General features: G+C 44.1%; 1 protein-coding gene across 1 annotated transcript in view; it reads left to right on the plus strand.

Moving 5' to 3' along the window:
* Positions 1–16,133, plus strand: part of RYR3 (ryanodine receptor 3) — a 417,605-nt gene that overhangs the window by 207,768 nt on the left and 193,704 nt on the right. Inside the window, 6 exon segments of the mRNA XM_015557536.1 lie at positions 3,935–4,021; positions 4,355–4,581; positions 6,187–6,982; positions 9,050–9,250; positions 13,503–13,605; positions 14,379–14,516. Of these exon segments, the coding sequence (XP_015413022.1) occupies positions 3,935–4,021; positions 4,355–4,581; positions 6,187–6,982; positions 9,050–9,250; positions 13,503–13,605; positions 14,379–14,516 (1,552 nt within the window).

Below are 16,133 nucleotides of genomic sequence, written 5' to 3' on the forward strand. Positions count from 1 at the left end.
TAAACCCTGATTTCTCGCTCCAGCTCCCAGGCCTGCCTGTTGTCCTGAGGAATGTTGCTGTGAATGAGAAGAGAGCCAGGCTCTGCATGAGGGGCGGGGGTGGGGGCGCTGAGGAGGCTCACACCCAGCCAGCCCCCTTCTCATCACAGGAGAGACGCTGACGTGTGTGGCTGTGCATCTGGTCCCCTGGCAGCGAGATAATTGTTATTCTGCAGATGTAGCCATTTTCATTTGTCAGTTACCTCGAAGGAGCAGGACAGCGATATTTATACACTGGCTCTTTATTGGGAAAGGACCAGTAACCAAAATAACGAGAGAAGGGCTCTCTCAAACAAAGTGTTTAGAGCTCCCCCGTTAAAGACTGCTGGGCAATTTAAAAACCTATCTGTCCCACTTAATGTAATCACAGGTGGGATGGGAAATAAAATGTATGTTTAAGAGATACTGCTCCTTGGTGATTGACACCCCAGCCACTGCTCTGAGAACTGAGCCAGAATCACGCAGGAGGTAGCTTTGCATTCAGGCCCGTTCCCATGCCCTGATTTTCACACATGATTAGAAATAGAATGCCTATTATTGCAAGGACAGCGTAGATGAGCCGGGGACAAAGGTACCTTAAACACAAAGAAGAAACTGTCAGCCAACGGTACTCCACCGCAGACCAAAATCTGGGCTCGCCATCCATTCCAGAGTGGGAGCTCCTCAAGCGAAGAAGCCTGCTCTCATGTTCACGGCCACGTCTTCTGCACATAAAACAGCCCCTGGAACCTAGTGAGTGCTGGCTAAACATTTGTTGTCAAACTTCCCAACTCCACTGGAAAGCCACTGTATTGGTTGTTTAAGTGCTGCCTAACCAGCTACCCCAAAATCAGCAGCTTTTGACAGCACACGTGTATTACCTCGCAGTTCTGTAGGTTTGACCGGGATCTCTGCTCCTGATCTCACAAGCCCAAAATCAAGGTGTCAGCTGGCTGAGCTGGCTCGATCTGGAAGTTCTGGGAGAACTTGCATTTGCGTTGTTGGGCGTTGTTGGTAGCGTCTAGTTATTGGAGGCTGGGCTTCTGAGATCCCTGTTTCCTTGCTGGCCTTCCGTCAGGGTCCTTTTTCATGTGGCCCCTTCCATCTTCGAAGTCCCAGGGGCATGTGGGGTTCTTGTCAAGCTTCTAATCTCTCTTACTCTTCCTTTTGCCCCAGCAATGAAAACACCCATTTTTTAAGGGCTCCTATGACTCGATTAGGTCCTCAAGGATAATCTATCTCTAGTTAACTGGTTAGTACCCTTCCTTATCTTTGCAGAATCCCTCCTGCCTTGTGACATACAGCGTCACAAAGTAACGCAGGGGTCAGGAGAGTTGACTAGGATTTTGCTTTCCACACCCCTGTTGCCAGTTTTATCCTTGTGTATATCCATCATGAGCCCACACTTGTGTCATCGTCTTATTTCAGTGACTGAAGAGAAATTTCCATTGTTCCTCGTGGTGGGAGTGTCCTCTGTCGAGTAGAAAGCAGCCTCTCCCAGGGCATTCTGAAGCTCTCAGAGCACCTCCTTTCTGAGGGAGGTGTGAGGAGGCACTGGCGCTTGGCTGGGTGGTTTGTGAAGTTTTCAGGGACCAGTCCTGAGGGACCTAACATCATGCCCCCATCTTCAGCCTGTAGCTCCCCTACTGGTGTGATAGTGGTCAGCACAGCTGAATACATTTCTCCCCACAAGGAGCACCGACTCAAGGGCCTATTGCTGGTGCAGGTGAAGTTTTCTCAGCCACTGGAGCTCTGCTTCCTTCGGGCTGCAATGATTTGAGGGTCGTGCATTGTTGTGGATGTCACATGATGGGCCATGCATTGTTCAGGATGTCACGTAATGGGTACTGAGAAATATGGGGCCAGCCCAGGGATGAGTCTTGTTTTGTGGCCAAGGTCACACCGGCATCAGATCAGAATTTCCTAGTTCTGTCTCTCACCACCGTAAACCCAGTGTCTAGCATAAAGCCAGTGTGTGTTAGATGCTAAATAATTATTTGTTGAATGTCCTTAATAAAGCGTCTGTCACTGCATTTTGTTTTTACAGTTGTTTATCCCTTCCTATTTCCCAGGGGTACCTGAAGCATTGGGGAGAAAGCAAATATTTGAACTTCAACTATGAGCCCACTGTAGTGTGCTGGAATGACCATGTGTGGGGCACAAGGCTAGGTTTTATAGTCTGACCTGTTTCATCATAAGCAAATGATAGCACTGAACCATGCAATCTTTTGAGTCACAGCCACGAAAATGTGTTTTTATAAACTTTATGTCTAACTGTATTGAGGAAGTTCATGATGCAAAGGAAGCCGGTAACAATATGCTGACAGGAAGACAACTCACTGTATTCATCTCTGATGACTGCATAACAAGTTCCCCTGAACTCAGGGACTTAAACAGCATGCGTTTATGATCTCACAGGTTCATGGGTGAGGATTCAGGCACAGCTTAGTGAGGTCCTCTCTCGCGGTCTCACAAGGCTGCAGTCGAGGTGTCAGCCAGGTTGCGTCCTTGTCTTGAGCTCATTTCTTCCCCAAGCTCCTATGGTTGTTGACAGGACTCGTTTTCTTGCATTTGTGAATGGAGGCTCCATTCCTTGCTGGCTGCAGCCAGGGCCAGCCACTCTCAATGCCCTGAGACCCCCCTGGAATTCCTTGTCACATGGCCTTCTCACAACACGGCAGTTTCCTTCTTTTTGTCCAGTCTGCTGAGATGGAGTCAAATATAAAGTGACAGTCCTTTCACTTTTTCCAGAAACAGCACACAGGTTCTAGTGCAGGGGATTATACACGAGTGTGACTCACTGGGGGGCACCCCAGGGTATGTCCACAGTACCCACCATCCCCTAATTTGGTTGGTCAGAAGAGTGGTAAGAATCTCCTAATGTTTGAATTCTCTTAAAGGCAAAGGACTTTAGCGAGTGGAATAAGAGTCCCATTTTCTCCCCACTGTCTGATCAAATGCTCTGCATCAAAGTTTGCAAATGATAAGTGCAGCCCCAATGTCATAAATAAATCCACGTGCCTCAACTAAGTGGCAGCTAGACAGTCAGTGAATCCCCGCCGTTTAATGTAAGAACTACAATCTGAGAGAGAAGGGGGTGGAGAGAAGTCCAGAGGAACCAAGAGAAAGAGAGGTTTTGAGAGAGGAGGCAGGCTGTGGAGGCAGCCCTCTATTCCTGGGAAGCGTCTCACAGCCCGCCTGCAAAGCAGCGGTGCTTAAGTGAGGGTGCTTTTCTCACCAAGGGACATTGGCATTCTCGGAAGACATTTTTGGTTATGCCAACTATGGTGGGGTGAGGAGCACTACTCACATCTAGTAGGTAGAGGCTAGGGGCACCAAAAGATCCCACAATGCACAGGACAGCCCCGACAACAAAGACTTTCCAGACCCACAATGTCAATCATCCCAAGGTTGAGAAACCCTGTTAGCCTCCTGGGTTTGCCTCACCAATGTCCATCTGCCTTCAGAAATTACAGTACCTTCCTCAAGAACCCCCTCCTCTGGGCCGGTGACTCTGTGCTGTGTGAAAAACCAGAACATCGCATTGTTCAGTGACCAAGAGTGGGCATTGCCTTTGATGGCAAGTTAGCAGCTCCCCGCTCTGACCATCCTCCAGGGCAGTGGAGAAAGCTGTTGGCTTCATTCACCTGAGAGAGAAAATGAAAGGACGTGGGATTGTTCCACCCAAGTTGAGGGAGTGAGAGAGTATTTAAGTTGGGAAGCAGAGACGATAATTACCAACAGGCACCAGGTCTCAAAGAATTTCTGAGCAGTCTACACTGCTCAGACCAGTCCGTGACCTCTCTCTCCTCTTCCAGCCGAAGTGAGAGTGGGGCGCTGATTAAAACACCCAGTGACTTCACCATCAGTCATTTGATCATTCTAGACAAACCTCTCCATTTGTTCTGGTTTCCAGGTGGAGCCCAATACCAAAGTGTTCCCAGCAGTCTTCCTGCAGCCCACAAGCACTTCTTTGTTTCAGTTTGAACTTGGGAAGCTGAAGGTGTGTATCTGTCCCCTTATGGAATGGCTATGAAGGGGAAGGCATGTTGACCATTAGGCCTCAGAATATGAGGTTCTGTCACTTTTTGCTTCTCATGTACCCTTCTCATGTTCTCCTTCGCTCACTTCTATTGGATGCTGAAAGAATTAATGCTTATATAACCCATTAGTCAAGGTCTTAATTAATGCTGGGAAAGGCCTTAGGGGTCCCGGGATATATTTGTTTCTTTTTAATTTAATACTAACCGTGTTGGTTACCATGGGCCAGCAGCTGAGAATCTCTATATTGCACATGTGTTCTTCCCTCCCCTGCATGCCTTCCCGCCTGGCCCAGACCGCACTGCCACTGTCAGCAGCCATATTTAAGAGCGAGGAGAAGAACCCAGCCCCGCAGTGTCCCCCTCGGCTGGACGTGCAGACCATCCAGCCCGTGCTCTGGAGCCGCATGCCCAGCAGCTTCCTGAAGGTGGAAACAGAGCGGGTGAGCGAGCGCCATGGCTGGGTGGTGCAGTGCCCGGAACCCCTGCAGATGATGGCGCTCCACATCCCCGAGGAGAACAGGTAGTGGGGGGAGGGGAGGGAAGGGCATGTGGATGGGGCCGGCCAGCCCGGGAGGTGGGGAGGCAGAGCCTAGCAAGCCCAGAGGGGAGGAGGAGCCTCCTCATTGGCCAAGGGCCCTGTTCAGTCAGCCCCAAGATAACTATTGGTTTCCCCAAAGCCTCAGTTTCTCTCCTTTCCTTTCTCAGCTTTTGTTATTCACTCAGAAACAGCAGAGTATTCGCTATGATATGCCTACTGCAGGGCCTTCACTGCAGCTCCAAGTGCCTGTACTCAGGGACGTGTCCATGCACTTAATTAAAAATCTTAGTATGACCCTAAAATATGTGTTTATTGGTGGCAAGACGGAGAAGGAGGTGTGCCTAGCTTGCTCAGAGATGAAGAATCAGGCTGCTGGCCTCCCCTTGTTAAGAGGCACTCTTGGATGATAGCTTGGGTTCAATCCCAGCTCTATCACTTTCTGGTTTGCAGCCTTGGGTAAGTTACTCATGCACCCCAGGCCTCAGTCTCCTCATGGACACAGTGAGATCAATATCCACCCAAAGGATGGCTGGGAGAAAAAGTGAGATTGTGTAGGTAAAAATATACTTCTGTGCATAGTAAGAATACGTAAGTTCTATTTTGTGGATATTATGACCCCTTGATCTCTTGGACTATCAAAATAAATAGAGGGTGGAGGTTTTTGACACTTGCCCAGATCCCAATTGGGTATTCTGTTGGATCATGGGCAGCAGCAAGATAGGCTAATGTAGGGAAGGAGCAGAAAAGACCAGCAGTCCACGCATGGGAGCCAATGCCAAGGATCCTCAGATCCATGGTGAGGAGCAAAACAAAGTGGAAAAATCTGTCAATTCCTTTGGTTTACTCCACAGCCAAAGGAATTGACACTTAGGGGGACCACACTCATCACATCCTAGACCCCCCATAAATAAGGGAACGTGACACAGACACACACAGTTCTAAAATCAGGAAGGAGAAAGTGAATTGATTATGCCAGCTCATCTCAAGTTGGAAAGTGTTTTTCTCTGTGGACAAGAGTGCAGTGTATTTGTTTTCAGGGGAAGGAAAGCCCCATGGATGATGGCAGATTGGAGATTATAATGATGAGGTAGATGGTAGTTTGAAGGAGGCCTTCAGCTACATCTTCTGAGGCCTCTTCCATCAGGAAACAGAAGATCCCCTTGAGCCTACAACTAAGAGGACCAAGTCACCTTTGTCTTATACCTGAATGTTTCTCAGTGTTCAGATTTGGGGGTTTTCCCTAATAAAGGAAGATTAATATTTGGTAAGCTAGTCTTGTTAAGTCTTACAGACTTTGGAGACCCTCGTAGTTAGATATGGTGGATTATCAGGAGCAGGATGTGGACCAGAACTGGGAGAGGAAAGATAATCAGGAAGAGAAAATGTAGCAGAGATGCCTTCATCCTTCTATGCCCGTTGCCTTCATTGGATTGGGTGAAATCCCTGGGGATTCAGAGAGCAAGAACTCCACTGAATTCTGGTGGGTGGGGACACACACACACACACTCACACACACACACACACACACACACACACACATGCACACCACACACTGTGCAGTGGAGTGGTTGATTGTCTCATTCTCAGGTGTGTGGACATCCTGGAGCTCTGTGAGCAGGAGGACCTGATGCAGTTCCATTACCACACGCTGAGACTCTACAGTGCCGTGTGTGCCCTGGGAAATAGCCGTGTAGCCTATGCCCTGTGCAGCCACGTGGACCTCTCTCAGCTCTTCTACGCCATTGATAACAAGTACCTCCCTGGCCTCCTGCGGTCCGGTTTCTATGACCTGCTCATTAGCATCCATCTGGCCAATGCGAAGGAGAGAAAGCTGATGATGAAGAATGAGTACATCATCCCCATTAACAGCACCACCAGGAAAATCCGCCTGTACCCAGACAAGTCGAAGAGGCACGGGCTGCCTGGGGTGGGCCTGAGAACGTGCCTGAAGCCAGGCTTCAAGTTCTCCACCCCTTGCGTTGTCATGACCAGTGAGGAGCACCAGAAGCAGAGCCCTGAGATTCCCTTGGACATTCTGAAGACAAAAGCCCTGAGCATGCTGACAGAGGCCGTGCAGGGCAGTGGGGCTCACATTCGAGACCCCGTTGGGGGGTCTGTGGAGTTCCAGTTTGTGCCAGTGCTGAAGCTCATTGGAACCCTGCTGGTCATGGGGGTGTTTGACGACGATGATGTTCGGCAGATTCTCCTCCTGATCGACCCGTCTGTGTTTGGGGAGCACAGTGGGGAGACAGAAGAAGGAGCAGAGAAGGAGGAAGTGACTCAGGTGGAGGAGAAGGCCGTGGAGGCTGGGGAAAAGGCCAGCAAGGAGGCTCCAGTCAAAGGCTTGTTACAGACCCGATTACCGGAGTCCGTCAAGCTGCAGGTAACTCGGGGCATCAAAGATCCTGTCCTTGGAAAGAGCTGGGGAGCGAGACAGTGGAGCCTAGTGATGGTGAGGCTGTGGCTGTGGATACTGGCCTAAACCTGGAGGGTAACAGAGATGCTCAAAGTGCCCACCAGTCATGCTCATTTCTGATATGGAATATGTCTCCCCAAGCCAAAGTGAAAACACCAACCCTCGTCAATAAGGCACTTGCCTCAGAACTTTTTTTTCTGGTACTGGTCATGGATTTGCCCTGGTCTTATCTCTTACCCTTTGGGACTAACAGATGTATTTGTGAGATCCTGTCTAGAGAGGAAGGAGCCTTGGCTGTGGAGTAAACAAAAGGAATTGATACTTAGGGGGACCACACTCATCACCACCTCTCATTTGTATCCATTCTCTGATCACCAAACTAATGTGGACTTGTTGCACTCACATGTACTAGAAACTGCTATACAAGCCAAGGAAGAGAGGCAGGCTAATGTAGCATTGTCCCCTTGGCATCACCTAGGAAACCTCAACATTCCTAAAACATAGTCTTACCAGAGTAATCTAGCGTCAGTAAAGAACTGATGACAATAACGTTTGTCTTCTAGGAACTGAGGAAAGATAAATGAAAATGAGGAGAGTAGAACAGTCTGCCCCATGAGTGAGCCTGGCTTGAACATCCCTGAATTTCAGCTCCTGCTCCTCCCTCCATCCCTTAACCACCTATGTAAACTTGCCAAGTCAGTAGCCCATCAGAGTCTTAGCTTTCTGATTTGTAAAATGTGGATGATAATATAGTAAAACATAGAATTAAAATGTATTTTTATAAAATAGAGTATGAAATGTGTTTTATCATAAAATGTATTACAGTCAAGTAACCCGTCATTGGAGCTCTCTTATCCAATGCGATGGGATTGGTAGGGGGTCAGTTAATTAAGATGTTAAATATAGAGGAGAAGCACAACAAATTTTACATATAAACCTTGAATGTTGTATTAAACTGTATAACTGTGCTAGTCTCATATAGGGCTGAGACCTTTCCTTTAATGGGAGTCTCTGATTGGCACATAGAGCCCTGTTTTGTGCATGGATGACAACTGTCATGCACCATCTACAGCTGCCAGTTCGGGTAGACTGCATGCAGATTTAGAGATAATTGGAAAGCTGAGTGTAGAATGCTTCTAGATTTTTATGATTTGCCCCATTTTTTTTTTTTGCAGTTGTCTAACATCCAATTTTTAGCATTTTGGGGGGAAAAAAATACTTAACTTTTACAGACATCCCTTAGTCATTCAACTTAGTTTTCCTATTTCATTGGTTCCTACAATTTTTAAATAAATGTTGTAGTTGCATCACATGTATGACTGGCATAAGCTTTGGGTCCTAGTTTGCCTGGCAGGAACAGAGGTTTGCAGATAGGCCAGAGACTCTGTACAGGTAGGCGAGAGCCCTCACCACCTGGACAAATGGAGAGTGGTCGTTAATCCCATGAAAGATTAAGTGGGGATAGGTTAACAGAACTTCTGCTTCACTAAAAATATCAGGAACATAGGGATTAGAGGAAATAAAGTATAGCAAGTGCCTGGCATAGTGTCCTGCGAACAGTTAGTGCTCAGGAAGGATGGCTATTGTTTCTCCTATTAGTGTAAATTCTAATAGTGACAAGATTAGTAACAATAACAATCCTAAGGAACTAATCACAGAAATGCAGAGCTTGTAAACAAAAGCAGTGAGAGAGCCAGAGGATGTCAGGCAGGAGCCAGGCTCGCAGTGCAATTCATTGGCGGGTCCTATACTAAGCTGAGGAAAACACACTTAGAAATGTTTTTCTCTCTCTCTGCAGAGAGATTTACTGTGTCTTTAGTGAGCTTATTTCTGTTATTCTCCTGACCTTAATGGTAAAGAACTGGTCTCTGAATTCTGGCCAACTTGGATTCAAGTAATAGCTCTGTTCCTACTGTGTGACCCTGGAGAGGTTACTGAAATCGTCTACATCTCAGTGTTACCATCTATAAAATGGGGATGCTAGGTGCTTCCTCCATAAAGCATTATTCCCATATATATGCACTTTTATTGCAGATGTGCGAGCTCCTCAGCTACCTCTGTGACTGTGAGCTGCAGCACCGAGTGGAGGCCATTGTGGCATTCGGTGACATTTATGTCTCCAAGCTCCAGGCGAATCAGAAGTTCCGCTACAATGAGCTCATGCAGGCCCTGAACATGTCTGCAGCCCTGACTGCCAGGAAGACCAAGGAGTTCCGCTCACCCCCACAGGAGCAGGTAAAAACCCCTTTCTGAGCCTCCATCCCATTCCTGAGGAAGAATGTGAACCCTACGGGAGCAAGGCACTTGAAACCTTTCTGTGCCTGGCAGCACGGAGCTGTGGGAAATGAAAAGAGCCAGTGCCACCAGGAGACAGGCCTCATCTGACAACCGAGGAGCACCTGCCAATTATCTTTTGGGTGGGAAATAACCCTTCCCAAACTGCACACAGGGCAGCGCTCTCTCCCTTCTCTTCCATCTGTGTCTCTCTCACTAAGTCAAAGTTGGCTCACTGTCAGTATGCAACTTGCACCCCAGCAAGATTCCACCACTTTAAAAATTTCAGTCCAGTCTTTCCAGAAATCACTGCTCTCTATCAGAGATCAACAGAATATGGTCAGCGTTTCCCAACTTATGAGAGTAGGTGCACTATCCTCCTGGGCTCAGCTCATGATCCTGGCTCCTGGAAGGGCCATGCGGGCTCCCACCCTCTCTTTCCCCCTTCTGCCTCCTTACCTTCTCTTCTGCCTCCCCTGGGCCGGCCATCACTTTCGCCTTCTAAACAATCCACTGACCAGTCACTTCAGACTCAATTCAGAAGCCTGTAACTCAATAAATTCTTCCCTAACGTGTTAGCCCAGTGATTCTTGAACAGACATCAGAATCACCAGAGGACTTAATATAATACAATTTGCTGGTCCGACCTCTAGGGTTTCTAGTTCAGTGGGTCTAGTGTGAGGCCCAAGACTTAGCGTTTTTAGCAAGTTCCCAGGTGATGTTAATGCTGCTGGTCTAGAAATGAAAAGAAAGAAGGGACAGTAACTGCTGTCAAACTCAGTTATCCCATCTGCCACACCTCCCAGAGTATTCATTTCTAGAAGGAATCTACCCATGAAGCTCTCTAAATAAGAATTTAATATCAGCAAAGGATGTGGAAGATTGAAATCAGTTTTAGGGGAGAGCAATGAAAAATCACTTGGGAAATAGAATGCATAAGAATTAGACTTTTAAAACAGTGGTATGGTTACCTCATCCTTCTGTAACCTTTGAAGATAGAGATTTTTCAGTCCTATGTCCAGAAAGTAATTAGAGAGATGAAAAAACTATGCTTGGGGGATGGAACTAAATACAAGAGTAAGTAAAACTAAGATTAGTCAAATGATGGTTGGCAAATTAGCCAAATGTCATCAGCAAACCTTTCCTTTTCAAAGGGCTTGGTTGAAGGGTATGACCTCCAGCAGAGAATTTGGCTCACCCCCCTGTTGGTTGAATGCCCTGCAGGCTGGTGGGTCCTGCTTCCTAAGTGTTCCACTGGGGAAAGACCTGTCAATACAGAGATTAATTTTCTAATTCTGAAAAGAGCTTTTCAGGTCCTATTTTCATTTAATAAATAACCTATCAATATATGTTATTGCTATAATTGCTGTAATTTAACATTACAGAACAACCACAGAAATTACTTTTTCAACCTATTTATAAATAGTATTTGATTATAGATGATTCTGCTACCTACTTCCAAAAAAAATTGTTTGCAGTGGAAGCTTTGACTAAGGCTCTCCCAACCAATAGTAAATTAGGTTCCTGGTTTAATTAGGGAGATTGTAAACTTTTTTAACCTAGAAACCTAAACAGAAGGAGAAAACCTTCTTTTGCCTGTTGTTTGGGTTAACCTGCCTGAGGTAGCAGAATAGACAAGATTTCCTCTGGTTACTGCTCCAATCCCTCCAGATGTTCACTAGCCTGGAGTTGTGGGTCTGTGGGATGAATTCAGACATCCAGAAATCTGAGTGGAAAATAAATGACAGCTTTATTTTTACTAAGTTTTCATTAATCTCTAATAGTATTTTTTAACTATTAAGGTAGGCAGCAATGCAAGGACCTGACTTTGTCACCAACATAAATTGCATATTTTTTCATATCATATTGCAGTGGTTTTCACACCATGAAATATCACTCACATTCATTACATGCTTCCAGTCACGGTGGATATAAGACCTGACATCCGATCCTTTTGTCCAGTGAGCTAATAAACAAGCACATATGTTATTATAACACAGATTTGTTTTTTAGGCTCTTGATAACTAGATTTCAACATAATTGTTCCTCTTTGTAATGCTCTACATTTTATTCCATGTGTTTAAAATATTAATCTGCAAAGGAAAACATGGGTTTCACTAGGCTGTCAGAGTGGTCCATGGCACAGAAACGGATAAGACTCCCGAGACAAAACTGAAGAAGATGATGGGTTGACTGCAAAACATAAAGCTACACGTCAGGAACGTCACATAAGCAACATTCAAAGCTGACTATAAACTGGAAAATATATATATGGAAAATTTGTTATGAGAGTTAATTGTCTAGAGATGTGCAAAGTATATGTTGATTAATGTTTAAAATGATAATTGCCCAACAGAAAAATGGAAGGAGAACATAGTCGGAATATCTAAAATGTGAAATGAAAATGGTCCTTATTGTGGAAAAACAAAGTTCAGCCTCACCAATTAAATGCAAATTAAAGCAACAATGATATGACATTTTTCACCCATTAAATTGGAAAATGTTTGAAAATGTGTTAACTCTCATTATTGTAATGGAGATGGCAAAGAAATATACACTCTAGTATAAACTTGATGATAATACAAATTGCTATGAGCTCCCTGGAGGGCAATTTGGCAATTCATATCAAGAGCCATTAAAATGCACAAACCTTTGATCTCATCCTTTTGCTTTTAGGAGTTTATCCTAAGAAAATGATCAGAGATGTGAACAAAAATTATGTAAAAGGAAATTAAAACCAACTTTATTTATAAGGATAAGAAATGAAAATAACTTAAATATATCATATCAGGTCATTAATTTTACATAAATTTCACATAAGTTGCTATTTATCTATTTAATGAAAATGCAATGCACCTATTAAAAATTAGATTAAGGCCTGGCCAGTATTGCTCAGTGGTTGAGCATTGACCTATGAACCAGGAGGTCATGGTTCAATTCCCAGTAAGGGTTCATGCCCGGTTGCAGACTCGATCCCCACTGTGGGGCATGCAGGAGGCAGTCGATCAATGATTCTCTCTCATTATTGATGTTTCTATCTATCTCCTTCTCCCTCTCCCTTCCTCTGTGAAATCAATAAAAATTCTAAAATTAGGTTAAGGAAATAAGAAAATGCTCAAGATAAATTGTTAAGTAGAAAAAAAAATGAGTTTCAAAAGTGTATCTAGATCCCGCATATATAATCTTAGCCCACATACATAAAGATTGGAAGATATTAACTAAAATATTAACAGTGCTTTTCTTTGGGTGGCATGATATCAGTACATTTTCTTCTTTAGGTATTTTCCAAATTTTGTGCAATTAATAAACTTTTATAATTAGAAAAAATTACAAGCTACTTTTATTTATATTTTATCTAACTTTTTATTTATTTTTATTTTTAATTTTTCCCATCACCATTTATCCCCTCTACACTCCCCTTCCCCTCTCCTGTAATCACCAGACTATTGTCTATGAGTTCTCTCTTTTTTTTTCATTTTTGCTTCATCCCTACACACACACCCCCAACATTCTTTCCCCACCAGAGCTGTCTATCTGTTTCTATCTACGAGTCTGTCTTTATTTTGCTTAGTAGTTCTGTTTGTTCATTAAATTTCACATGAGTGAAATCATATGGTACTTGTCTTTCTCTTATTGGCTTATTTCACTTTGCATAATGTTCTCCAGGTCCATCCATGCTATTGCAAAGGGTAAAATTTTCTTCCTTTTTACGGCAGAGTAGTATTCCTTGGTGTAAATGTACCATAGCTTTTTTTCCCAGCCATCTACTACTTACTGATGGACACTTGGGCTGCTTCCAAATTTTGGCTGTTGTAAATAACACTGCAGTGAGCATAGGGGTACCTACATTCTTTCAAATTAGTGTTTCAGGTTTTAAATGTTGACCATTTTTACAAAAAAAAAAAGAGTTAAATAAAATTTGCAATGAATGATGGGTATCTGTCTAAGGCAGGATCTGAGTTCTTTGGACCATACTGATGGACACCTGGGCTGCTTCCAAATTTTGGCTGTTGTAAATAACACTGCAGTGAGCATAGGGGTACCTACATTCTTTCAAATTAGTGTTTCAGGTTTTAAATGTTGACCATTTTTACAAAAAAAAAAAGAGTTAAATAAAATTTGCAATGAATGATGGGTATCTGTCTAAGGCAGGATCTGAGTTCTTTGGACCACCACTGAGAACAAACTAGCCATTCTTCTTTGTCCCTCAAAGATCAACATGCTTCTGAACTTTCAACTGGGAGAGAACTGCCCCTGCCCAGACGAGATCCGGGAGGAGCTGTATGACTTCCACGAGGACCTTCTCACTCACTGTGGTGAGCTCCCAGGATGCAGCTTGATCAGAGACAAGTCGGTTCCTGGCTCCTTCTTTAGCAGGCAGTAGCGGGAGGGAAGGTGGAAAGTTATTTTTCCATTTAAAAATTACAATACTAATTATTTAAGAAATGGCCCTATCCACACTACTTGTATCAGAGAAGATACAGGAAGTAATCCTGCCATAATTCCTGTCTGAAATGTCTTCTACCTGCAAGAGACATTGCTGAGATATGAGAAGGGACTTTGTCTCTAAAGAAGGAAGTAAAATAATTTATCCTACGTAAACCTCACCCAACTCACTTTGAGTTAGATAGTTGGGTTTGGGACTCTGCTTCTGATCCCCTTTGCTTTGTATGTTGGCAATGATATACTATTGTAATGTCTGTGCTTAAAGGATTCTAAGCCAGCAATTCCTCCCTTTGATACATAGCTGCTGGTTTTAAGTGGCTCTATGAGTTTGTGCTGCTTATACATCGTGGATTGAGTGATATATTGGATAACAGATGTCTTTTCATTTGAAATAACTCAATGTTAACTCTTTCTAGAGACTTTAGAGTGCTTTGGGAATATAGGTTAGAAGAGTTAAGTTTTGGGATTGAAATTACTTGATGTTCTTGTACACAAGAAATCATCTTTTTAAAAAAAAAATCTTGTGAAAAGACATTCTATAGGCAAATACTTAAGGATGAGAAGCAGAGTTATTATGTTCTCTCAATCATTTCATGGTTTCATATCCTGTTCAAGATTTTCACTGTGTGCTGTGACTTGCTAGGGGTTCCCCTGGAGGGAGAGGAAGAGGAGGAGGAGGACAGCTCTTGGACTGGCAAACTTCGTGCCTTGTTGCAGAAAATCAAAGGCCCCCCCAAGCCAGAGAAGCATCAGCCGGCAGTGGAAGAAGAGAGATGCCCTAGTAAGTGACCTTTCAGTCAGAGTACTGCCAGCACAGATCTCCTGTGAGACCTAATTAAGGGAATTAGCTTTCTAATAAACATCTATGATAGAGATGGGCTGTTTGGCTTCAAAGGAAGTGTCTGTTATAATTGGTGGTAGTTATTGTTGTATATATTGAGCTATGCTTTTCTTCTCATTTAAGCAATGTACTTTCAGAGTCTTTTGAAACCTAGGGGGTCCATTGCGTGGTGGGTCTGCTCTTGTTGTATCTCTAGTTAAAAAATGCCTAGACACATGTTTCTGTGCTTTGTTTTCCGTTTCCATGATCTTCCTCTTCTAACCATTGTTGTTTCTGTCACTTCTGCTTGTGGTTCCTGAGCACTGAAACTTCTCCAGGGAGGAAATAAAGTAATAATAAAAGGGGAATAAAGGAAATCGGATGAGGGGTGTTAGGGAGGTTCTTTGTGTGTGTGTGCTTTTGGGCTACAATTTTCATAATGTAATACCCTAAAGGACTTTGACCTTCCATTCTTACAACAATGCCAAACCTTGTCCAAATTCATTTCTTTAGTCTTTACAGTATAGGTGACTCCTACCATGTGACCGTGTTGAGACAAGGTCATAATTTGTTCTACAGGGCAGTTTATTGTCTACAAACCATTAACATTTCAAAAGGAGCGTTGTCTGTATATTATATATAATCAATCTGTCTTTAGTATCCGATTCTGCAAATATATCATTTGTCTAAAGAAGAAGGACTTTCCCAGATTTAATGTTGTTGCCTTTTATCTTGTTCCCTGTTCTTATCCATCTTAGAATATGCTTTCAAATCATAGACTAGAGCAATAGCCTGTCAAGATATGATGGGTTTGTCTGAAAACACTAACTTTGGGGTTCATATATCTTATTGCCCTTTATATTGACCTTCCATCTTTGTCAGACCATCTCTGAAAGGAAAGAATCCTCACCATTTATCAGCAGAAGTGTTGAAGCCTCTGAAAAAGTGTATGGGGTACTTAGCAACAGTTGCCCTGGCAACCCTTGATCAATCCCATCTGTCACCATGGACTGGATAGGGTGGGTATTTGGTGAGGATATGCCAGCAGGATTCTAAAATCACAAAAGAACGTGAGCTTAGACTCCCTCTGTGGTTCCTGCCAAAGTAGAACTAAAAATAGATTGAGCTGACCCGTATTACCTGCTGAGAGTCTATTTTGAAAGTGGATGTTTCTAATAGAATATGTCACGACTAGGTTCCCTCCAAGAGGGGCCATTTCATGTTAGGGAAACAGGGTCCGTGATGAAATCGTCTGGCTCTGTGGAGTCTCCCTGACTCTAAGAATGGTGCCCAGGCTCCAAGGGTTGTAACCTAGCACAGGGCCTCGGGCCGAAAGGCCATGTTCTGTCTGCTCTGGTTTGCAAACCCGAGAGGCCACCCCAGTCTGAGACCATATTTTCAGCCCACAATTCTTCCCTTCCCAAGCAGGGTTATGAAAGGCACAAGCTTTGTGTCATAAGTCTTCCATCCTGGAGTCCCAGAAATAGAAATAAAAGGTGTTCAAGCATGTCTGCTCATCAGCATATGGGTTCCCTGCCGCATGTTCCAGATAACCTAGGCCAGGGGTGGGCAACCTTT

The sequence above is a fragment of the Myotis davidii genome, unplaced genomic scaffold (genome assembly GCF_000327345.1).
Source record: "Myotis davidii unplaced genomic scaffold, ASM32734v1 scaffold46, whole genome shotgun sequence".
NCBI lineage: Eukaryota > Metazoa > Chordata > Mammalia > Chiroptera > Vespertilionidae > Myotis > Myotis davidii.